Source organism: Hemicordylus capensis, chromosome 1 (assembly GCF_027244095.1).
Source record: "Hemicordylus capensis ecotype Gifberg chromosome 1, rHemCap1.1.pri, whole genome shotgun sequence".
Lineage (NCBI taxonomy): Eukaryota > Metazoa > Chordata > Lepidosauria > Squamata > Cordylidae > Hemicordylus > Hemicordylus capensis.
The window spans coordinates 287,191,830-287,217,479 of record NC_069657.1 but is presented as its reverse complement, the minus strand read 5'-3'; the positions used below and the strand labels follow the sequence as shown (position 1 = coordinate 287,217,479).

At 45.2% G+C, this 25,650-nt stretch overlaps 2 protein-coding genes across 4 annotated transcripts in view; one reads left to right on the top strand and one right to left on the bottom strand.

Moving 5' to 3' along the window:
* PXDN (peroxidasin) overlaps positions 1 to 13,340 on the bottom strand; it is a 136,867-nt gene extending 123,527 nt beyond the window's left edge. For all 3 annotated transcript variants that reach the window (XR_008313853.1, XM_053286030.1, XM_053286032.1), the window contains exon 1: positions 12,925 to 13,340. Coding sequence is in view for 2 of the 3 variants with exons in the window: in XM_053286030.1 (XP_053142005.1) it covers positions 12,925 to 13,151 (227 nt within the window). In the remaining variant the exon portion in view is untranslated. The remainder of the gene's footprint in view (positions 1 to 12,924) is intronic.
* A 7,798-nt stretch (positions 13,341 to 21,138) lies between these two features.
* On the top strand, positions 21,139 to 24,802 carry LOC128337304 (uncharacterized). The gene is given in 3 exon segments (XM_053278149.1): positions 21,139 to 22,359; positions 22,362 to 23,929; positions 24,043 to 24,802. Coding segments are annotated over 3 exon segments (3,549 nt in total).
* The last annotated feature ends 848 nt before the right edge of the window (positions 24,803 to 25,650 follow it).

The window sequence follows — 25,650 nt, the reverse complement described above, 5'->3', positions numbered from 1 at the left end:
GCAAGTGTGTTGTCCGAACATGCCCCCTGCCAGTTCCCAAGTCCTCCACATGAGTTTTGCCCGATTCCCATCACCAAAACTTTAAGTCAGGAGCCACATGTTGGGCAAAAGTCAAGGGCTCAGGAACCAGCAGTGGGCAGGTTCTGACAACATGCCTGCTGGCAGTGTGCACTCCCCAAGAACCAGAGGTTTCCCCCAACATGCACGCCAGTTGATCATGCAATGCTTTCCACACACATTCCCCTACCGGAATTCTTTCCCTACTTTCAGTTGAAGGTTACTGTTGTTAAAGGCTCATCTTAAAATAGTTAGTACTAGCTCGGCCAAGTGAAGAGCATCTGCGCCTCTAGTTCGCTGTTGCCACTTTCTCCACCCACCCACCCACCACCACCACTGCTTTTTTGCCCGCCTGCCCCCACCTTCTTCTTCCCCCACCCGCCCACCATCTTCTTCACTGCCCGCCATCCATGTTCTTCCCCGCCCACCATCTTCTTCCCACTCACCCGCCCCCATTCGCCACAATTTTATTTGCCCATCCACCTGCTGGCTGCTGCCACCATTTTCTCCCCCATCCCCATCGCTATCCGGGCAGCTGCTCGCGAACTCTTGCAATAGCTGCCACACATGGGATTATTGACAGGTATGTCAAAGAGAAATAGATAGATAGATAGATAGATAGAAAAGAGATAGATACTTTATTGTGTAACTATGAAGCAAGCTCAGGCCCTTTGGAGGTAACAAACTGTGCTGTCAACCACTGGAAGTTTAAAAGTTTCTCCCTTTTCTTCCTCCTTTCAACCTGACAGTAGTTCCCTCTTCTTTTTAACTTACCTAGTCCCTCAGTTTCTCCTGTTCCTCAATCTCTTTTATAGCCTTTCCCCCTGTCCTCTCACAGCTTAATCTTCTCTGTCATTTCCAGCCCCAAAACCCAACTGTTTTCTCCTTTCACAGCAATCTATAGCCATGCCCTTTCCTAGCAACCATAACATTCTAAGAGCCAATGCCGTACAACCAAAAACCACTATCTCTTTGTTCTCCATTTCTTCTTGAGACTCTTCACAGAAAGCAACATACCTGTCCCCCCACCCCAAAAAAAGAATTGGGAAGGACAATCCTGACCCATATGGGGCATCATATTCTCTTCACATTATATAATATAATGTAGTGAGTTGCCTCATATTCTCACCAAAATGATAATTTTACAACATCAGTTTCCTCATAGGTCTACACAACTTATTTATTTATTTATTATTTATTTATTTATCTTGCGGGAAGACCACTTAAGGGAGCTCTTCAGTCCTGTATAGTGATCTTCCAAATGAATGACAACCCTGTGTTATTGCAGCTCCAGGCAGGGAACAAGAATAGGAGGTTCATCTACTCCTGCTAATTTGCCACATATAGTTGGTAGGTTGCATTTGTGGAACAGGCTGCATACAGGCCTGTTCTAGAAACTCACAAAAAAATATGTCAAAACTCCTAAAAATAAGGCTGCCTCAAATGGATCAGCCCTAATTCCAAATTTAGATATAAGTTGTCTCCAATTTTTGTTTAGCTGAGTCTGAAGTCAGAATGGTCTGGCCACTGACTTTAATACTGCGGAAGAAAACAGTGGCTGACAGCCAGACCAAGTTATCTAATAATACTAATCAGGAATTACTTTAAAGGACTACTAAATTTCAATAGGACTTCCACTAGTAAATTTAGTCAGGATGTCAGCCAGTGAGAACAAAGTCTTACTAGGACAAAAAGGACTCTAACAATATTTTAGATTGTCTTGAGCAGAGAGTCACTGACTGACATCCAGACTTAATCAACAGTACAATTCAGACATTAGTGTAAAGGGCTACTTAATGTTCATAGGACTTCCATCAAGTAATTTATTCACAATGTCAGCCAATTGATTAAGCTAATCAACCATTTTCTATCAAGGATGCTCTGTCATAGTTTGAGGAGTTGTTATGCCACTGAGATTTGAGAATAACATGTACAACCATAAAATATAATTAACAAGAAGTTTTGATAAGAACTAATCTGCCTTCTTTCCTTTCATTATAATCTTAATTGATAATTACCATCTTCAGAAGCTAGCACACTTCTGCCTCAAATGTTCATGCATCCACCATCTTGAACTGGGGTGGATGACATCATCACAAACTATGCCATTGAGGTGTCCCTATGTGTCCCTATAACTGTTCCAAATTTGGTCCAAATCAGTCCAGGCATTGCTAAGTTGACAGGGACACACACACACACACACACACACACACACACACACACACACACACAGACCTGGGTGATGTTATAAGCTTACTTTACTTAAGGATAAGTAAGGGTAAGCAGCGAGATAGCCAAATTTGCAGATGATACCAAACTCTTTCGCTTAGTGAAATCCAAAAAGGATTGTGAGGAGCTCCAAAAGGATCTCTCCAATCTGGGAGAGTGGGCAACAAAGTGGCAAATGTGGTTCAATGTTGGCAAGTGTAAGGTGATGCACAATGGGACGAAAAACCCCAACTTCAAGTATATGCTGATGAGATCTGAGCTGTCAGTAACTGACCAAGAGAGGGATCTTGGGGTCATGGTGGACAGCTCATTGAAAGTGTCGACTCAATGTGTGGCAGCTGTGAAAAAGGCTAATTCCATGCTAGCGATCATTAGGAAGGGGGTTGAAAATAAAAGTGTTAATATTATAATGCCCTTATACAAAACTATGGTGCAACTACACTTGGAGTACTGTGTACAATTCTGGTCACCACATCTAAAAAAGGACATTGTTGAACTGGAAAAGGTGCAGAAGAGGGCAACCAAGATGATCAGGGGCCTAGAGCACCTTTCTTATGAGGCAAGACTACAACACCTGGGCCTTTTTAGTTTAGAAAAAAGACGACTGCGGGGAGACATGATAGAGGTCTATGAAATCATGCATGGTGTGGAGAAAGTGGATAGAGAGAAATTATTTTCCTTTTCACATAACACTAGAACCAGGGGTCATCCCATGAAATTGATTGCCAGAAAATCTAGGACCAACAAACGGAATTACTTTTTCACACAACGCATAATCCACTGTGGAATCCTCTGCCACAGGATGTGGTGACAGCCAACAACCTGGATGGCTTTAAGAAGGGTTTGGATAACTTCATGGAACAGAGGTCTATCAATGGCTACTAGTCGGAGGGCTGTGGGCCACCTCCAGCCTCAAAGGCAGGATGCCTCTGAGTATCAGTTGCAGGGGAGTAACAGCAGGAGGGAGGGCATGCCCTCAACTCCTGCCTGTGGCTTCCAGAGGCATCTGGTGGGCCACTGTTTGAAACAGGATATTGGACTAGATGGGCCTTGGGCCTGATCCAGCAGGGCTGTTCTTATGTTTTTAAGGATAGTAGGCTAAAAATGTGACATTGGGGCTATTTTCGCGATTGCAGAAAGCCTCCACTGCGAGCCCGGTGGTTCTAGAGCGAGTAACCCGCTCAAGAACCTAAAACCAGGTTTGTGGAGCGAGCACTCTGCAAACCTAGTTTTGAAGATTGTGAGTAGCGAAAAGCCACCTCTCGGCTCTGGGGGTCTCGCCAGCATGCCCTGCGCAGGGCATGCTGGAGCTTGCGGGGGCCAATCGGCCCCCACTCCCTCCAGTCCCCGCCAGCTCCGTCCCGGAGCTGGGAATCATGTGGGCAGCCAATCCAGCCACCCAGGCCTCCAGCCATGCTTGTGTGCGAGGAGAGCAGGCTTAGCCCGCTCTCCCCGTTCACCGCCCCAAACCGGGTCTCACTGATCGTGAGACTCAGCTCATTGTGTCCTTCTAATAAAACATTTAACAAGCACTAATGAATGGCAAACTCCATAGTAGCCTAACCTTTAAATTATCTTCCTGGACAAGTTCTTTTGTGAGGAAAAACAAAATGTTGCCTACTGCTTTGTAGTACACACCAGATATATATTATATTATTACATTAACAAGAAACCTTTCAGGTTAACATGTTGTATTATGGGCCCCATGGCATCCCAATATTACCTTCTGGATCCAACTCTCAAGGTAGAACCTGAACCAGTATAGAACCAGACCACCCAGCTCCAACACCGTAAGTTGGTTCAGAAGGATACCATGCTGATGGTATCAAAAGCTGCTGAGAGGTTCAGCAGAACCAACATGGACACACTCCACTGTCTAGTTCATGGCATAAGTTGTCCACCAGGGCAACCAAAACAATTTTTGTTTCAAATCTCAGGTGGAAGACAGAAATTCATCAAAACTCTCTGTGTCACCCAAGACCCTCAACTGGAACTGAAACACTACCACATGCTCAGTCACCTTATCCAGAAAAGATAATTAGAAACCAGCTGGTAATTACCAAGGCAGGAATGATCAACAGAGGATTCTTCAGCAGTAGTTTCCATGATACTTTCCCCTCCCTCAAAGATACATTTATTATCTCTCTCAGTCATTCAGCTGCCCCTGTCTGGCAGCTTTTATTAGCCCTCACACTGCAGAGGACCTTGCCGACATCATCAGGCGTCACCAACTGAACTTATCCGAAACAGGGCCAGATGATTCTTGAGTCACCAGGAACTGTAACACTTCTGGAGCTCAATTTGGAACAGATGTGAATGACTTTATCCATAAAGTAACACACAAATTAGTTACAGTGGGCTGTTGAGGGCACCTCCCCATCTCATAACATAATAAAAGTTTTTATCACCCAAAACAGCTCCGATGGGTTACACCAATGGTTCCCAACCTGGGTTCCTCCAGATGTTGCTGAACTACAACTCCCATCATCCCCAGCTACAAGGCTGGGGATAACGGGAGTTGTAGTTCAGCAACATCTGGAAAAACAAAGGTTGGGAACCACTGGGTTACACTGTGCAGCCACAATGGTGGCACAGAAGGAAGTGTTCACTCCCATCATTGCCATGGAGTCTCTAAAATGGACTCTAGTCTGTGATTTCTTGTATTTGCTACATGTTTTCCACCAGTGGCACTCCAGTTTTCATCCAAATTGCTTCATTTTCTTAAGTTCCGAGGTAAACCTACTATAGGTGCTGGTTGAACTTTACCAGGATGGAGAGGACACTTAGAGGAGTAACCGTGTCAACCACCTGGGCAGTCTTCTCATACCAGAAGTCCCCCAGGGTTTTGATCCACATCACATTGTATGGTGAATGCACAACCAAACACCATGGGTTGCAAAGACCGGGGGGGGGGCAATCATACGGGTGGGGAAAGGGCGGGCAAGGGGAAGGGCCATGCTCCCAGATGATCCATTGCTGCACTAGACAGTGAAGAGCTCGAGAGATGTCCCAGCCTCCAGGTATCCCACAATGTACTGGGTACTGAACATAGTGCCTTGGGGGATTCCTCCAGGAAATGGACATTCTAGGTGCCCATCTCTGTGTCTTCTCAGGCTGAACTCAGCCCGAGGAGGCACATGATCCTGGAGCCTGGGTTAATGGCATGCTGGCACTGTTAATGCAGGCTAAAAGCTGGGCTACAAAGCCAGGCTAGGCAGCGCTGCCTCACCAAGATCAGGCCTGATCCCGGCAGTTCTCACACACAGTCTAACCCAGGCTGGGCTTCCCTAGCCTGGGTTAGCCGGAGCATGAGGACAGCCTCAGGGAATGCTACTCTCAAATGTCTTAGCCCCCATGAATTGAAAAATATATGTTACAGTTCTCTCTAAATTCCCTAATGTGTATTTGAGATTAGTAGATTTAACAACCCTTAAATGTTAATTTTTATATTACATTGCAAGAGTACATCTGCAGATACATTGGAAGCCATGGTTATGCCTTGGACACTCACAACAAGCAACAGAATCCTACTATTATTGCCTTAGATTTGAGCTCACAACAAGTAAACATATCCTTCCTCCCCCTGTAAAGAAATTAGAAAGATGTTTGGTTCTATTAAAAAAATGGAAAAACACAGACAAGAGGGAGAGTGTACATGATGGCGACAACAGTATCCTTGCAGCTGTCAAGAACCAGTGACAAGAATCCTGCAGACCCTAACATTTCTCCAGTTTCTGAGCCATTAACTGCTGGATCTTAAATGTTCATTCAATTTTCTTTTCAAAGGAATCAGCTGGCTCTTAGCAACAGTTATAGCCCCAGAGCAACAAGAATCTAAACCTGGCAACTGATGAGAATGAACAACTCCCCTCCCCCAACATTCCATTTTAGCTGAGCCAGCATCCACTCTGCTGTTGCTCTAAACTGCCTTGAAATGTATGCATGTGGTTAATGTAGGGGAAAAGCTGGTTATCCCCATTTCTTTTGCTAATTAAAGGAAGAAAAAGAGATGGGGATTTTTAAAAGAAGGACTCGTTACATCTAAATGGTAAAGGGACCGTATTAGGTTGGGGGGAAAGACAGTTTTTAAGAAGTCACCAGACAAAACTAGGCATTTTAATCAGGACAACAATGTTTGCAAGTTCGTAGTGTATCTTTTGTTTACACTAAACAAAAGACTCAGACCTGCCTGGAAATGCTCACAGCTTTTCACCTACTTCTGACATAGAACTGACTGAGAATGAAACCATGAATGCCAGAAATAGTTTTATGGTGTGGGAGTGAAGAATGCCATGATGCCAACTTTTAAATACTAATAGTTCACAGTTCAGCTATGTGTAAAAGAATGAATTAGGGTGTGTATTTTAAAATTTACAGTGATCCATATTCTAGCATGAATAAATGTCATTTTCACAAACATTTAGGATGAGAAGCAGGGTGGCTTTCTGGATGTGGTGCACTACAGAGGTGTGGTGAGAATATTTTATCTATAGAATCCTAAAAGCACTTTTCCTGGATTTGGCATCAGACCATATATGTTTATTTCTTGATTGCATCTTTTGTTATTGGGTTCAGAGTAACAATCAGCATCGTATGATGAATTTAGTCATCTTTACAACCATAAAACCGTGGGGTTTGGGTTTTTTTTGCAAATTTTACCTTGTTCCCCCATCCCCAAAAGGAGACAGAGCATGATCAAATTCTTCAAAATATCAAAATACAATCAAAATACACCAAAATCAAATTAAAATGAGCACTATCATCAAAATCCTATCACAAAACCACACAATATTAACTTGTTAAAAATGACAAAAGTTTTCACTTGCCAGGCTGAGATGGATCTTGCTGAAAAGGGAATTCAGTTACACCTCTGTAGTACAAGCAAGTGCAAGTTACTTTGTGTACTGTATACACAATTGCTATAGTACACAAAGTAATTTCCACTGGTCTGTGCTTTTTTGGTGTGCAATTGTGCATACTGTAGGAATGGGGTGTCTATGAGAAAGACTCCAGAGAGGTGTATTATATGCTATTTTTTATTGCAAAAGATGATATATTTTCAGGAAGAGAAGAGCAAGGGACAAATACTGGGGATGTGGGGAGCAATAATAAATGCTACCAGCCTTATCAGTGGAAGAACAGATTGCTCTGACAAAGAACTGGGAAGTAAGCATTCTTTATCAGAAAAGTTAAACAAAAGTCTTTGAAACTCTCTCACAGTGGCAATACTGCAAAAAAAAAAAAAGCAAGATGAACTCATATAAGAAGAATACAGGAAGAATTAAGAACCTATGCATACAAGCAACAGTGATTAACATCACTGGGTGCTGGGTGCTGGCATATGCAACTTCATAGGTTTATCAGAATGTGATCTACTATGAAGGTAGATCAATGTGTGTAAGCACTGAATGCTCAGTTCAGAGTCTGCAGCAGTAATGGATACAGACTGATTCCTCATTCAGATCACACATCTTTGAAGTATACATGTTTAGGCTCTGTCCAATCAATGTGAAGGTCTGAACAAAGCACATACAAATTCTACAAGACTAAACATGTGCACCACGCACTGTGTGATGACCTGGAAGCAAGGATTACAGGAAACATCAATAAGGATCAGAGCAAAAGAACAGCATGACATATGAAATTCAAGTTTTACAAACAAAATATGTCCACCTTTGCAAGGAACATAGGAAACAATAAGATGACAAACTATGGACTGTTCAATGAAAAAGGAATGCCATTCAATCCATCTTATTTTTATTTCTCTGTATAAACTACCCTGAAGCCATTTTTGGAAGGGCGGTACAGAAATCGAATGAATGAATGAATGAATAATTAAATAAATAAATAAATAAATAAAAGATAAAAAGGATGCAGATTTTTAAAAATTACTACTAAGTCCCTCTCACTGAACAAAAGGCAAACTGTGATCCAGTAACTAACAAAACTAAAAGGCTCTTCACACAATCAGTGTGAAGAGCTGAAAGGGGTTCAGTAGGGAGAGCAGCTTTGACCCGCTCTTCCCACAGACAATTGCTTACCCCTTCTCAGGCAGGCAGAGACAAACAGAGGCTGGACTCTGGCGCTCCTGCGCCTTGCCGCATCTCACCCAGCAGCTCCAGGGGTCAGGTGAAGGAAAGCACCGCCATGCAGTGCCCCTGCCCCCGGGAGCCCTACTAATGCACTGCGCAAGTGCACAGTGCATTCCTGGGATCCCCCATCCCCCTCGAGTGAGTCCACCGTGGCTGCACATGACCAAAAAAACAAGGTTAGTGGAGCACTCATTTAAAGGGGTGGCTCAAAAAGTGGGCTTGCCGCTGAGTCGCCAACAGGAGCCACGTGGCTCCTGGCGGTTCTCAGGGCCAGCAGAAACCAGGCTGGGCTTCTTTAGCCTGGTTCCTGCTGGTCATGAGAATAGCATCTAAAAGACTTACAAATAAAATAAGGAAAGGGTTACAAAATATACATCTATTGGCTTGCCCCCTAGAGTGCTAAAGGTACTACATGAAGAAATGTGTACACCATTAACCATTATGTATAAAAGCAGGGGTAGGCAACCTTGGCCGTCCAGCTGTTGTTGAACTACAACTCCCATCATGGGATGGGATGAGAAGTTGGGATCAGTGTTCCCTCTAAGGCGTGCACATGCTCACACGTTTTTTGATGTCTGCTCATTCAGTGTTAGATCCCACTCAGGTTGATTAAGAAAAGCCACACTCTGAATGCATGTGCACGCATACTGCCTTGATACTGCCATCCAGAACAAACGCATTCCACACACAAATGAAACAAATTAGAGAGAACACTGGTTGGGATTTGTAATTCAACAACAGCTGCTTGCCTACCCCAATTGTAAGGCATAATGTGCACTGAGATAATGCTATAAATGCCCATGATTTGGGCAAATAAATGATAAATTCTTCACTACCTAATTGTCTTGCACACAGGTACGTACTCCGTTCTTTATTATGACCAAAAACTCTTTGACATGTCATATTATACAATACCTATTTAATACATTAGGTAAATATATTCTGCATCTGTGCAAGTGGTTTAATAATATGGTCCTTAAGTCCTCTTCCAATTCTACAGCTACATGTATATAGTATGTATGACCTCTTTTATAAGCCCAGTATTACAAAGAGTCCTCATGGATGTTCAGAACATATGCAAGCTTACACATTTCCTATTGTCGCTGCAATAAAAGTTTAAAAGGTTCATTTAACTAATGGTTTACGATCCACATTTGACTCAAAAATATTATTGTTTTGTATTAAGATATAATGATGTTGAAAACCACAACATAAGGGATGTGCACGAGCTGGTTGGTGCACTCCCAGGAGGTAGGGGGTGGCTTTAAGGGGCTGCAAGGGTGCCCTTACCTTCTCTGCCACATTTCCCCACTGGTGCTCTCCCCAAAACTGCTGGTGTGGGGCTGCTGCGTACCTCCCTGCATTCCCGGCCAGAATCCTACCGTAAGTGGACAACGCATGTGCGCACGTCGGCCACTTCCAGTAGGATGCTGACCGGGGCTGCATGGAGGTATGCAGCAGCCGCGCACCAGCGATTTGGGGGAGAGCACCAGTGGTGGGGGGAGTGGCAGGGAATGTAAGGGCACTCTCCCTGCCCCTTAAAAGCCCCCCCCCCGAACCAGCTCAAACGCCGGACTTCCAAACCAGTTCGGTTCGGCAGTTCATAAAAGGAGCGCCAAACCAGTTTGTGCACATCCTTAGACAACATTGCTATTATCACTTGTTCTGTATTCATTCATCCCATATTACTCTTGTCTCTTCCTTCCATACTATTGTTAACTAACATTTTGGATAGCAGAGAATCTTTTGTTTGAGGAACTAATTAATTTTTATTAAAGGCCTTAGGGCAGATAATCATCAAGCTTGCTTCCATAAGGCAGATATCTCTATATTACATAATAACATAACACAAATCATAATAGCTTTTGATGACTGAAACAAATCAACCAGACTATTAAAGAAAGGGACCTTTCTTCTTTGCTTAAGGATTACAAGTCACTGTGAATGAGGAGGCAAGAGGAAATGCCTTCCCAGCCCCCACTGCAACCATCTTTCCCTTTTTAAAATACAACACTGAGACTCACCATGCCAAACAATTTTAATCAAATATTATGCTCTTAATGATTCACAGTATTTATGACACCCATTCCATCCATTTGCATCTTGAAACATGTGTTCTTGAGAACAACATGAAGTAGCATTCAGAATTATTCACAAAATGAAATTACAGGAAGTGGTAAGAACATTTATCAATATAAAAGTCCCCTTTAAATGTACACTTTTTTCACATGTAAAAAACATTAACCACCCGCTTCCTGTACTAGTCAGTGAATTTTTTACAACTTCTGCAGGATTAATCAGATCCTGCCAAAAGGTTGCACATCTAGCCAAAGATCCAGTTGATGGTAAAATAATTGCACTTTTCATTTTTAGTTACATTTGGAGTTTGAAATAAAGCAATATCTTAAAGTCTCAAACCTATTTTTACCAAAAGACAAACAGAACATGCATATTCCTAAACCCAGCTTTTATCAAATTAAAATTATGATTTTAACACAGGTTTTATGACACAAGGAGCAAGTCTCATTAATATCCAGTAGACTTACTTCCAAGTAAAAAGTGTTTAAAACGGTCAGTGATTCTTCCCCAGGAGTACATAACTGAAGGAAAATGTACATAAAATGTTTGAAATAATCTCTTACACAAGAACATGAATACTACAAATAAAGTTTGGGGGTTTGTACAGATTTTCTTATTTAAAGGAAAGGGCAGTGACAGAAGAGCACTTTCTTTTCAACAAAAAGGTTCATTGCCAAAAAATCAGGCCTTGGAAAATCCCAGGCACCTGGCTGCCTGGAAACTTAAAATGTTTATACAGCCCAGCGTAGGGCGGCCCCCTACAAATCTGATCTAGGCTCCTAGGATCCAGGCTGAATAATTTTCCAGGCACCCTAAAAGATACTCAAGGACCTGTTTCTGTGGTGAGGCAGGATCCCTGCGCATATCCAGTGTGAAGCATTTCCAAATATCAAGTCTCAGTAGATCCTTCTATGAGGGCATTCAGTAAGACCCATATCACTGGAATGTTCATATCTTTAAAAGTACATAACCACAGATGAACAAACAATTGGTGGGATTATACACGGTTTGCTTAAAGAAAGAACCAAGAAAGAACCCTTGCCTTATTTTAGTTCTACACACACATAAACAGAAGCTGAAGCAATGTGAAATCCAGACTACAAATGAATTACTCAGGTGCTCATTGCCCAAGCAACTCCACATAAGTGAATGTGACTGAATGTAAAGTTAAGCATTCATGTAGCAGCAGGTCTTTCCATCCTACCTTTTATTGGTTGCTACTGGATCAGGGCCCTGCCCATGCTTCACTCTGTATACCTCTGTTCACTATGAATACTCATCAGTGATTTCACTGTAGTTCACACAGTATGTAAAGTTAAGCATGTGCATAACTCATTGCAAGATCAGAGGCTTATATTTTTCTGGTTTAATTCAGCACAGGCTCTCTTTGTATGGCTACACAAAGGGGAAACTATCCCCAAATGACCCTCTCTCTTTAATGAAGTGCCACACCTAAAAGCTACTAATAAGACTCATACTTAAAAAGCGCTCAGAAATAGTTGTAGTTGGCAAAGAAAATCCTCATGCACAAGCATTCATGTTGCATGGCCACATTCCTTTTAAATTTTTATATTAAGAAAATATATAGACCCACACTCTCTTGCCCAAAATATGACATTTTGAAAAACCAACATTCTCATTTATGACAGGTACCAAAACCAATACAAATGATAATGGTTTCCAATTAGTGCATTCTTAACCTATTGCACAACAGCTTTAAACAGACATTCTGAATTGAACAGAACTAGAGAATGAATGGAAAGCTACCCTAACAAAGAGACTTCTGCAACCAGTGACTTGGAAAAACCACACAGCTCATGCTTGTGATTACTTTCCTAAAGAGGACAAAGCCACACAAAAGTATTGAAACTATGGATCAAACTCAGCCAGGAAGGAAGAACCCACAAGACTATGAAGCATGTTTTTGTTTTAAACATGGAAGATCCTGCAACCAGACGCATAATGAATTACACTGAAGTAAGTATTTGGAACGGAACTCAATTGAATTAACAGAGCAAACGACAAGCCAGATAAATATGTATTGGGATATAAATCTCTCCCCCGCCCCCATTCCCTGGGGCTTAAACTCTACTACTTCATTTTAACTGGGCTGTATGTGAGATGAGGATCCATCAAAGCCGTCCAGCTTAACTAATTTGTGGATCGCAGCCAAATGCCTGCAGACAAAACATACATTACCTACATACATATACAAGTTGATGATGAAGCTAACAAAAGAATCTCTACAGCGGAGCGGACACACTAGGAGGAAGAGCAGGGGATCCACCCAGACCCCAATCGGATACAGACAAAGGAGTGAGACGGCAACTTCAGCGCCGCTCTGCGAAGTGCCCTCGTCCTCTCGCCATTGCCAGGTAGCGCCCGTCCTCGCCCTCCCCCAACCAGGGCAGAGAGGCAGCTAATCCCGACAAATGGAGGTGACCCCCGTTCTCCGTCTCCCACTTACAGGATGGTGGTCTGTGGTGACACGGCGGGGACGCTCTCCAGCATGAGATGCATGCAGCGCACCGTGGTGCGGAAGCAGAGGCAGCGGCTCGGGCACCACACGCTCCCCCGCTGCGGCGGCGGCGGCGGCGGCTGCTGGGCAGCAGCCAGGCACAAGAGGCTCCCGGCCCAGAGGAGGACCCCGAAGTCGATACCGGGGAAGGCAGAGCATGCCTTGAGCCGGGCCATGCCGCCGAAAGCTCGAACAGGGGGAGGAAGGTGCGGGGGGGGGATTACTATTATTGTTATTTTTTAAAGGGAGGGAGGGGAGGAAGAAGGGCGAGGAGAAGCCGCAGCCGCAGCAAACCTCGGCTCCTCAGCTGCTGCTCTTGGTCCGGTGGTCGAGCCGGCGGACGGGCGGGGGCTGCAGAAGCCAGCCCGCCGTCTCCAGCGCAGCCTGCAGGGGGAGGAGAAAGAGGGGACGGCGGGTGGAAGGGAGGGGCCGCCCCAGCCGGCAGCAGCTTCCCTTCGCTTGTCTCTCCCGAGCAGAGACTGTGTTGGTTTCGTCCCCCTGGAAAGGGCACAGCGCGAGCGGGAGGGACGAAGAAACCCAGCTGGTGGGGCAATTGTTGCTGCTGTTTTCCCGCCCGCCAGTTGTGAGGAAGTAGCAGTTGAAGGGGGGGGTGGGGGCGGTATATCTCTGGTTCACATCTTGGGAACACAAAAGACGTCAAGAACGAAAACCGAAGATAAAGACATAAGGCAGACTACCCCCTCCACCAAACAAACAAACAAACAAACTCACAGTGGCAAGGAAGAGAAGACTTTCCCCCTTCTTTCTCTGATCCATCATATCCTCCCCTTCTTTCCCACTTTTGTTAAAAGAATCTGGGGTAAAGATGCCTTAGAAGGTTTGTTCAACTTCATATGAACAGTCACATGTCGTGTTTTAGGACGTTTCCCCTAATTTTTTGAAAAAGAGATGCCAGGCAAGTCTGTGTGGAAACAACTCCTCCAGTCTGAAAGTAGGATTGCCACATTTCCAGGATTAGCCTGGACAGTCCTGGAATCGGACGTCCTGTCCAGGATGTATGGAAAGTTTCGTCCAGGAAGTGTCCAGGAATTTGAGTGGAAAGATTCTTTTAATGACTTTTATCATTTTTCTGGTGCTTCTCTCCAGGCATTGTAGCTACATGATGACAATGTTTAGAAGCCCCATAGTCAACCTCTGGTAACAGCTACAGACTGGCAAGATTGGTTCTCTCAATATGGCTCAGCAAACCCTTTCCTCTGGGTTGGCTGTGAAGTATACAGACAGAAAGAGACCCCTTTCCTCTAGTCTAGCTGGACTTAATGGTCATTTTATAAATTGTTATTAAACAAAGTAAACACTTAATATAGGTTGCTCTCATTTCTCACTTGTGCATCTGTTACTCTCATATTTATTTTGTGTATTTGTGTTTATTGAGGTGAACCCTCTCCTGTGCAAAGAACACTAAGGCACAAAACGTCTGCCAAGCTCCACTATTAAGCACTCTTTCCAGCTCTGGTCAAAATGTACGCGCGCACACACGGCTGTGTCCAGGAATTATCTCCAACAAATGTGGCAATCCTATCCGGAAGCCTAATCCCTACTGAGTGGAGGTTGTCTGTAGTGATTCAGAACACTTCAGAAGTGCTTCCATTTCTGCTTACTTCAAATGTTAAGTCCTGGTCCTGAGATGCCAGGGCTGACCAGCTGGTTTACATTTCTACTAGCTGACCCCGCACAGAGCATCTGTGCGCTCTTTGGGGCCGGCTACCTCTCTCTCCCCCCCCAGTCTCCGGTGGGGCCAAGTGCTGAGTGCGGCCACCACCAGCGGGCCGAGTGCCGCCGGGCCACCACCACCAGTGGGCCGAGTGCCACCACTGCGGCCGCCGCCGCCAGCGGGCCAAGTGCCGCCTCCGCTGCCTGTCGGGCCCACCGAGAGCCACTTGCCAGTCTTTGAGGCCCGCCTCTTTGGGGCCGGCCACCTCTCCCCCCACCCCACCCCACCCCCTGCCCTAGTATCGGGGCCCGCCACCGCTGCCGCCTCCAAGCCCCTCGGCTGGTCCTCCTCCTCGCCTCGCCCCTCGCACCACCCATCACCAGGCCGGGCCTGCCAGCGTCCCTGGCCCTCTCCGCTGGCCAACTGTCCTCTCTCCTGGGTGCGCCAGCCAATCAGGCACCTCCACAGCCCAGCCAATCACCTGGGCTGCCGGGATGCATTTTTCCCTGGCACACCCAGGAGAATTATATATATAGATGAGTGCTAACTGAAGTAGGGTACACAGGAGCCACGCACCTAATGATTTGCCTCAGAAGTTAGGTTTGTAGGAGCAGTTATGTTGAAGGAATGTGCCTTGTAGAGAAAATCTGTGACTGCAAAAATCCCAGAACCTAACTCAGGGAGTGTCGGGTCTCCATTCCTTCTACAGGGGTGTAACTATAATAAGGCAAGGGGAGACATTGTCTGGGGGCCCACTGCCTTGGCCCCCCCCCCGGGCCAAGTCACATGACTGACTCTCCCAGCCATGCACTTGCCTGGGCTTCCTTCAGTTGTATTCATCCTCTGAAATTGATGAGAGTGTTAAGACCTGGACCTACCAGAACAGCATGTCTTTCTCTAGTACCATTAAATGACTTGTATAGTCCAAAATTTGCAAAACCTTTAAAAAAATAATTTAGGATGATGTTCTATTGTGGCACATAGGAGATATATATATATTCTACTATGCTTATTCAGCCTCATTTAAGATTTCTTTACTTCATGAGCTGAGCTTCAGTGGGGGGGGGGCATTTTAAAATCTTGTCTCTGGGCCCACTCCAACCTTGCTACGCCCCTGACTTCTACAAATCAAATTGTCTTCTTCTTTCTCACCCACTCTGGTTGAGAGAACTGGGAACCCTGACATCTTACCACAGTGGACAAGTTCACACAGAGACATACTTAGACCGTATATGTTTTAGGGCATATGAGCATTTACAGCACAACTATTTTGTTGGAACTCAGAAGCAAATACATGGAAGAAGACTCCCCTTCTCCCTATATTCCCTCTCTTCAAGCTCTGTCATGTGAACCTATGAACAATTTTATTTATTTATTTATTTATTTATTGTTAAATTTGTATACCACTTTTCATTAAAACAATCCCAAGGCGGTTTACCCAAAAATCAAAAACAAGATTATAAAAATGACACAATTAAAATATTAAGCTAAAATATAAAACAAATCTGATAGAAAAGATTTAAAATACAAGCATAAAAACTGCACAAAATACAAAGCAGCATCAGTAGAGACAATCATATAAAAGCCTGGGTAAAAAGCCAAGATTTAACACGCTTTCTAAGAACTGTGATGGAGACTGAGGAACGAAGAGCCACAGGGAAAGTATTCCAGAGTCTGGGGGGGGCGGGGGGGGAACAGAGAAGGCCCTGTCCCCACGTGCACAACAACCAAGCCTCCCTCATTGTTGGCACCCGGAGCAGAGCCCCCTCATCAAGCCAGCAGCAACCCTTGGGAGCAGGCGGTCCCTCAGGTATCCCAGGCCCAAACCGTTAAGGGCTTTAAAGGTCAAAACCAGCACCTTGAATTGGACCTGGAAACAAACTGGTAGCCAAAGCAGCTCTTTCAAAATGGGTGTGATGTGATCCCAGCAGGCAGCTCCAGATAAAATCCTAGCTGCTGCATTTTGCACTAGCTGTAGTTTCCGGATAGTCTTCAATGGCAGCCCCACATAGATCACGTTACTGTAATCCAGCCATGACGTGACCTAGGTGTGGGTAACTGTGGCCAGAGCTGTCTTCTCGAGGTCAACAATGAGGTCAACAATGGACTACTTGCTCTTTGTTCCTCCTCTTGGAGATAGGGGCAGGTGGGCACAAGAGACCAGGCCTTTTCAGGCACTAATGTTGTGGTACATCCTCCCAGGGAGGTCTTCCTGGTTCTACTTATGTTCAGCAAATTGTGAAAACATACCAATTCCAACAGGCTTTTGGACTTTCTATTAATGGACTAACATATTTGTTGATAATGATGTCCTGATCTGATCTTTTGATTTTACTGACTGCAGTTTTGCTTTAAGTTCTTCTTGTGTACAGTCATCCCTTGCCAACCACAGTTTTTCCAACCAGGGTTTTGAATATATGCAAATAGGAAATTGTGACAGGTCTTGCCAACTGCGACCCAAGCATCCACAGTTGGTGAGGTGTTTTAGTGATTGGGGGGATCAGCTATTTGGGGGGGGGGTCCAAGGTTTGATCTGCTCATTCCTCTTGGTGACCCTTGCTGACCTTGCTGTCCCTTGCCAATTTAAAATGACTTTGAGTGATTTTGGGGTGGGGGTGGGGGGGTTGGTTAAAAAAATTTCCAGAAGTTTGATCTGCTCATTCTTCTTGGTTATTCTTGGTGATATTACAGGATTTTTACATTTCTTTTTTCTTTCCTCCTCCTCCTCCTCCTCCTCCTCCTCCTCCTCCTCCTCCTCCATCATTTTGCATATTTTCCTTTATTTTTAGGTCTTTTTGTGGTCATGGTTCCCCTAACTTTCTGTTTCCGATAGACTGTAATGCCTTGCCAACTGCAAATTTGCCAATGACAAGGTTTTGTCAGAATGGAACCCTAGCAGTTGACGAGGGGCAGCTGCATTTTAATTAGGTTGTGTTAATATTTCTTGTTAGCACTTTGGCTATTTTTGGAAAGAGAAAATGCAGGTAAAATGTATGAGAAATACATACATTTCCATCAATCTGAACAAAGCTGAATAGAAACCCTCAGGGCTCCCATGGATGCAGAGGGCATGCAACAGGAAGTTGTGGCTGATTAGATTTCCTGCAGCATGTACACCAGTGGTCTTCACTATTTTTGAAGTGGGGGTCACCCTCACCAACCTGCCTGGGGCATAGTCACCCCTTTTTGGAATGATAGCAGAGGTACTACCAAATGTTCAGGGGCTTCCCACCCACTCCCCCACTCACTGTCCTGCCAAATCCCCCATTTGTCAAAGCCCTACTTGGGCATGAAAGGGAAGGACTCATTCAGCCACTTACCACCAGGCACAAGCTGACCACACTGAAGGCAGGAGGAGGGGTAGAAACATGAGAGAGGATGGCAGCCACAGAGGAGGCAGAGGAGGAGGAGGAAAAGAGAGAGTGGGAGTGCAGTAGCCCCAGCAGCAGCAGTGGTGGCAGAAGGAGGGGGGGAGATAATGAGAGAGGGAGGGAGAGGAAGTGGGAGGATGAGAACAGTGGCCCTGACAGGAGAAAGAGGAGAGAAAGTGCAAGTGCCTACAGGAGGAAGAAGTGGGTGTTAGGCTTGTATCTGCCACTACAGCAGTGGCGGCTGTGGAAACTAGAGAGAGGGACGGGGGGGGGAGTGGCAAGGCAGGGGGGCAGTAGGGTCTGTGTGGGCTATCACTGGTCCACATGCCACACAATGAAGAACAGTGAACACAAACAAATGAACACACAAGAAAAACAAGTGAACACATCTGAAATCTGCTGAAGCTGCATTCCTGTAAACAAATGAGAAACATACAGACATTTGCCTTTTAAACATATGCCACACCAGGGGCAGATCTTATCTATGGGCAAAGTGAGCGGTGCTCACCTTAAATTTCTCAATCAGCCATGTTGTCTCTGCCTCTATTTTGGGTGCCTACTGCTTCCCTCTGTTGTTCCCTGCTGCTCACTTCTGCTTTAAAAGTTGTGAGGTGGTTGATGGTAGCACCAACTCAAAGAACAAATCAAAGCCCCAGATCTTTTAAAATATCTATATATATAATTCTTCTGGGTGTGCCTTTAGAACGTGCGTCCCGGCAGCCCAGCTGATTGGCTGGGCTACGGGGGCGCCTGATTGGGTAAGGCGCACCCAGAAGAACAGTGGTGGCGGCGACCATGGCCGGGAAGCCTGGTGGGCCCGGCCGCAGAGGAGACCAGCGGTGGCGGCCATGGCCGGGGAGCCCGGCGGGCCCGGCCACAGAGGAGGCAGCCATGAAGTGGGAGCCTGGCGGGCCCAGCCGCAGAGGAGAGCGGCAGCATCGGCGGGCCCGGCCGCGGAGGAGACCAGTGGCAGCGGTGGCCATGAATGGGGAGCCCGGCGGGCCTGGCCATGGAGGAGAGCAGCAGCACCGGCGGGCCCGGCCGCAGAGGAGACCAGCGGCAGCGGCCATGAAGGGGGAGCCCGGCGGCCCCCGCCGCGGAGGAGAGCGGCAGCACCGGCGGGCCCGGCCATGGAGGAGACCAGCAGCAGCGGCCATGAAGGGGGAGCCCGGCAGTTCCGGCCACGGAGGAGAGCAGCAGCACCGGCGGGCCCGGACGCGGAGGAGACCAGCGGCGGTGGCCATGGCCACGAAACCAGGCGGGCCCGTCCGTGGAGGAGACCAGCGATGGCAGCGGCCATGGGGTGGTGGGAGAGAGGCACCAGGTCTGGCCTGCCCACCTAGGCGAGACGATGCGGCGGCAGCGGCCCAAGCCTCGCCACTCGGCCCACCCAGAGACTGGGGAGGTGAGGAAGAAGGCCAGCAGAAGCCAAGCGGCGGCAAGAGGCGGCATCTGCGAGCATGGACGAGAGCCCAAAGAAAGCTGGGGACCCGGCCGTAGGGGCAAGCGGCTGAGGCGGGCCTGGCACCCATGAAGCAGAGCAGCGGCACCAGAGATAGCATCAGCAGGCATGGCCTGGAGGCCAAAGGGGGTAAGCCTGCACAAGGGGAGAGGGAGTGAAAAGGCGGGAAGAGGCGCAAGAAGGAGCCAGTAGGGGGACACGTGACAGAGGAGACGGTTGAGAGGGCGAGATAGTAAAAATGGATACTGAGGGACATTTGCTGACATTTGCTGATAAAAATGTACACATTAACAAAGAAAAAGATACCATAGTATAACAAATTAAAATTTTTTGGAGTGAATGAAATTTGAGGAATGAAACTGAAGGGCTGCGGGGGGTGGGGGGAGGAAACTACGGAGAGCCAGACTATGAGGAGAAATCCTCACAGAATTTTCTGAGCTCATACCAGAATTTTAAAATACCCATCATTAAAGAAGATGAGGGAACCCTAGATTGCGACTTGCCTAAAATCACCTACTGTACATGGCCAAGAGAAAATTGGATCCAGGGAGTTTAGGAACAACTGGGACAAACACTGGGACAATAGGAGGGATGGAAGGCAAGACATTGGCACAGAAGGCTGAGGGATGGCAGGCGAGACATTGGGGCAGAAGGTTGGGGGATGGCAGGCGAGACATTGGCAGGCGAAAAATCCTGACATTTGTGAGGTCTGGAGAATGCACAGTGTATATGCTGATGTAGCATAACCTTACTCCAAAACTATAGGATAGACAACATCATCTGAGGAAGAGCAAGAAAAGACAAAATTATGTTGCCTACGATGCAAAAAAAAAAAAAAGGAAAGAGAAGATGAATCTGAGGAAGAAGCAGAGAGAAGAAAAGAAGGAAGAAATCAAAAAGACAGAAAACGAAGAGAAGAAAAGAGAAGGAAAAACCAGACAGCTGAAAGAAAAATGCCCTCAAAGACAACACAAGCTAACAAAGAAAATGCAAACATTGAGCAGAGAAGACTAAGCAAAAACCAAAGACAAAAAAGGAAATGAACGGATGAGAGTTTAGAATCCAGAGACCATCGGCTAAACATAAAAAGATGAGCAAAACGATGTAAATTAGTAGACTACCAAACCAATGCCACACAAATCTATACAGAAGATAGCAGTGAGGAACATAACTGTGGGACTCTGACTGAAAGCTGCCATTACTGTGGTGCACTTTATTGGTTAGATGAACTCAATAGTGCAAGAAAATACACTAAATGCTGTCATGATGGAAAAGTGACACTCAAAGAACTTAATGAACCACCTGACTTACTCAAAGAACTGCTTCTCACACAATCAACAGAGGCGAAAAATTACAGAGAGCATATCAGAGAATACAATGCTGCTTTGGCTTTTGCTTCAATGGGAGCTGAAATCAACACACCACCAGGCAGAGGACCATACTGCTTCCGTATTCACGGATAAATCTATCAGAAGGTATCTCCACTTTACCCAAGTGAACAACACAAGGCAGGGTATGGCCAACTGTACATATTTGATACGGGAGAAGCAACCAAACAACGTCTACAGAACAATTCGGCCTGCTTAGCAAAAGTTCTGGAAAGTCTGGATACCCTTCTAAAAAACATCAACCCATTTGCAAAGTCTTATGAACAAATGCAAAGACTAACAGAAAATTTGCAAACAGCAAAAGTCCAAATGATTTTCATGGAACAAGCAAACTTAGACCTCAGAAGTTACAACGCACCAAGTTCCCACACTGAGGTTGCAGCAATATTTGTCGGTGAGGATGGTGAACCACCCAGTAATCGTGACATCTGCATTTATCCAACCGGAGAAACTTGCCAAATCATCTCACCTATGAACTGCAACACCGACCCAATGGTATATCCTCTGCTTTTCCCACATGGCGAGTGTGGATGGCATATTGGAATGTCACATGTTGAAGAAAGACGCTCAGCTAAGCGAGTGAAGGTCACACAGCTGCGGTACTTTGCCTATCGCCTCGCAACATGGAGAAGCTTCAGTCTCTTACATAGCAGTGGCAAATTATACCAGCAATACATTGTGGACGCTTATGTCAGAACAGAGGGATCAAGATTGAACTACCTAAGACAAAATCAACAAGATTTACGCATAGAGCAATACCGTGGACTCTTAGATGCTCTGGAAACCCATGCCAAAAATGAACACCTGAAAACAGGGAAGATGATAATATTGCCATCAACCTTCCAAGGCAGCCCTCGATATATGCAACAAAACTATCAAGATGCCATGGCCATAATCAGAAGATTTGGACATCCAGATTTATTTATCACATTTACTTGCAACCCAGCTTGGCCAGAGATAAGTCAGGCCATGCAAGGCACTCAAAGACCAGAGCACCGGCCAGACATTATCGTCCGTGTTTTCAAAATGAAATTAACATCACTCTTGGATGATATCTTGAAACACCAATTCTTTGGCCAGGTCATTGCATACATCTACGTCATCGAGTTCCAAAAACAAGGTCTGCCACATGCTCACGTCCTGCTTACCTTACAAACAAAAAACAAAATCAGAACCAAAGATGATATAGACAGATATGTGCATGCAGAGATACCCTCCAAAAATGTCAGCCCTAAACTCTACGAAATTGTAACAAAGCACATGATTCATGGACCTTGCGGCACACTAAATCCACACGCACCTTGCATGAAAGATGGCACATGCTCCAAGAACTTTCCCAAGGACCTCCGAAACTCCACAGAGGAGAATGTGAACGGATACCCTCTCTACAGAAGACAAACATCAGCCCCAGTCAGGCTTGGGAAATACGATGTTGATAATTGCTGGGTAGTCCCATATAATCCCTGGATCTTGAAAAAACATAATGCACACATATCAACGTAGAAGTTTGTGCCTCTGTGAAGAGTGTGAAGTACCTTTACAAGTATGTGTACAAAGGGCATGATGCCACATCAATCAAGCTACAGCAAGAAAATCAAACTGGCATACTTGAACATGATGAAATAACAACATTTCTGGACGGAAGATATGTTAGCGCTCCAGAGGCAATGTGGCACATCAATGAGTTTACACTAACAGAAAAGTCACACACCATAATCCGCTTACCAGTTCATCTGCCAGAACACCAGCAATTGGTATATCATGAAGGCCAAGAAGAGCAGGCCATTGCCATGGCATCTATCAAAAAAACCATGCTAACTGCCTGGTTCACACTGGATCATGAAGACCAAGAAGCAAATAAGTTGACTTACGCAGACATCCCCAAATACTATGTCTTTGATAAGATCCACACAAAATGGAAGAGGCGACAGCGCAGAGGGGAAGGAGTTATTGGAAGAATGCCAGTAGTAAGCATTAAAGATTCAGAGCGGTACTATCTGCGCATGCTACTCACCCGAACCAAAGGTAGCACTGGATTTGACAGTTTGAGAACTGTCCATGGGGTACTCTATGACAGTTACCTAGAAACCTGTAGAGCACACGGACTTCTAGAAGGAGATAAAAACTGGCATGAAACACTGACTGAGGCAGAACAAAGTCAGATGCTGCATTCTCTTAGAATGCTCTTTGCTATAATCGGCGCATTTGGAGAAGCAGAAGATGTGGCTGAACTCTGGAACCAACACAAACATGCCATGTGTGAAGATTTAGTACGTAAATATTCAGAGTCCACTGACCCACAATATGCACTTGCTGAAATTGAAACACAGCTAAAGACTTATGGCATGACTTTGAAGAACATGAATTTGCCGGTTCTGCATCTACCAGATGCTATTCTAAAACAGGACACCATAGACATACTGGGAGAACAAGAACAGGCCAAAATACATACCAGTCAGCTAAACATAGAACAACAAAGAGCAGTCACCACAGTACTACAAGCCATATATGACATTCCAAATGACAAGCCACACTGCTTTTTCCTAGATGGACCTGCAGGAACAGGGAAAACATTTGTCTATACAACACTCATACACACTATCCGAAGCAAAGGAGACCAGGCTACAGCAGTTGCTTCAACGGGAATAGCAGCTACACTATTACCAGGAGGTAGAACAGCACACTCAGTATTCAAGATTCCACTGATCCTGGATGCAAGCTCAACATGCGATATAAAGCCAAACACAATTGCAGCAAAACACCTCATAGACACAAAATTGATAGTCTGGGATGAAGCACCAATGACACAGACACATGCCTTCCTGGCTGTAGTCAGACTCCTCAAAGACCTCACAAAATCCACACAACCATTCAGAGGCAAAACCATCTTGCTGGGGGGTGATTTCCGACAAATCCTCCCTGTCATCATTAGAGGATCAAGATCCTTAACCGTAGCCAGCTGCTTAAAAAAACACCACCTCTGGAAACACATTCATGTAATCAAACTCAACAAAAACATGCGTGCTCTGCACAATGAAAAAGACTTTGCAACATGGCTGTTATCAGTAGGCGATGGAAGGAATGGAGAGAAAACACATTTACCAAAAAGCTGCTACCCAGCAATGCAGGACCCAGTAGAACAATTATATGGTGATATTAATTTCGACACAGTCACACCACACCAACTAAAAGGAAGAGCAATACTGACTGTGACAAACCACATGTCAATAACCGTGTCCTCAATAACCATGTCAATAACCGTGTCCTCGAACTCAGTAACCGTGTCCTCGAATGTATGCCAGGAGAGGAAGTCATATATGCAAGTATAGACACCATCGAAAGTGAGCAAGAAGAAGATCGCCTGGCATACCCAGAGGAATTCTTAAACAGCCTTACACCAACAGGCATGCCACCACACCAACTGCGTCTTAAACCAGGAGCAATCATCATGCTGCTGAGGAACTTAGCTCCCACAAAAAGACTGTGCAATGGAACACGTCTCACAGTCATACGCCTTCAACCCAACATTATTGAAGCAAAACCCATAACACACTCTGAAAACAATGAGATTGCTCTCATCTCAAGGATTCCAATAATACCCTCGGACACAAATATGCCATTCAAATTCAAAAGAAGGCAGTTCCCAGTAAGATTGTCCTTTGTAATGACCATCAACAAGTCACAAGGACAAACCTTTGACAGAATATGCCTTTACCTAAAAGATCCAGTATTCAGCCATGGACAATTATATGTTGCTCTATCTCGAGTCAGATCATTTGACTCATTAACCATCGTGTCAGCACAACAGGACATCCCAAACTGCGTCTACACAGAAATATTTGACAATAACCAAGAAGAAACAGACAAAGAAACACAGAACAGCAGAACAACAAAACACACAGACAGCTTTGGACCAGGAACAAAAAAATAACCCTGGCAAAAACAAAAACTGCAAGTGGCACAAGTAACAAAAACAACCCCAAACTTCACCCAAACTTCTCTGCAAAAAAAAGAGAGAGAGAGAGAGAGAGAGAGTGACACAGACACAAGACCAAAATGGACACTATACAAACAAGACCGCAACACACAAACAAAGCCATACTAGAGAACATAGAAAACCCAGCATAAAACGCCAAACAATAAGGAAGAGCAACACCATTGCCCAAACAAGACGAAAACAAAAAACCATGAAAATGCCAAGACCACCTGATAAAAAAAACAAACCCAAACATCCTAGGTACAACAGGACCAGCAATGAAGAAATTACTGCAGAGAACACAGACAAGAAAAACACTTTTTAAAAAAGGAAAACAAAAAAACCCACCAACAACAATGACTATACACTAACAGGCAAAGACAGACCAAAACCCAAGTCAAAAACAAGTAAGAGAAGCACACAAACCCCCCCCCCCCACAAAACAACAAGGACAAAAAAAAAAAAAAAAACCCCAGCCCATATACTTGAAACACCTACCCCCCACAAAAAAACCCTCCAAAAACAACAATCACTGATACATATAAAGAACTGCAAAAACACAAAGAAGACACATGGGAGAATAAAGAAACAACTGAACAACCAGCCAGATTCACACAACACAACTCCAAAAAGTATGAAAACTACCGGACAGAAGCTCTGTGCGGGTTCAGCTAGTTAATATTAATAAGCCAGGAGCCAATAAGCATGCTCACTTTGGGTTTTGCAAAGTGGGTGGTCCTAGGACTGCCCCATAAACCAATCAGAGAGGGACTAGGCTGATTGACTGCTCAGGGAAGTATTTT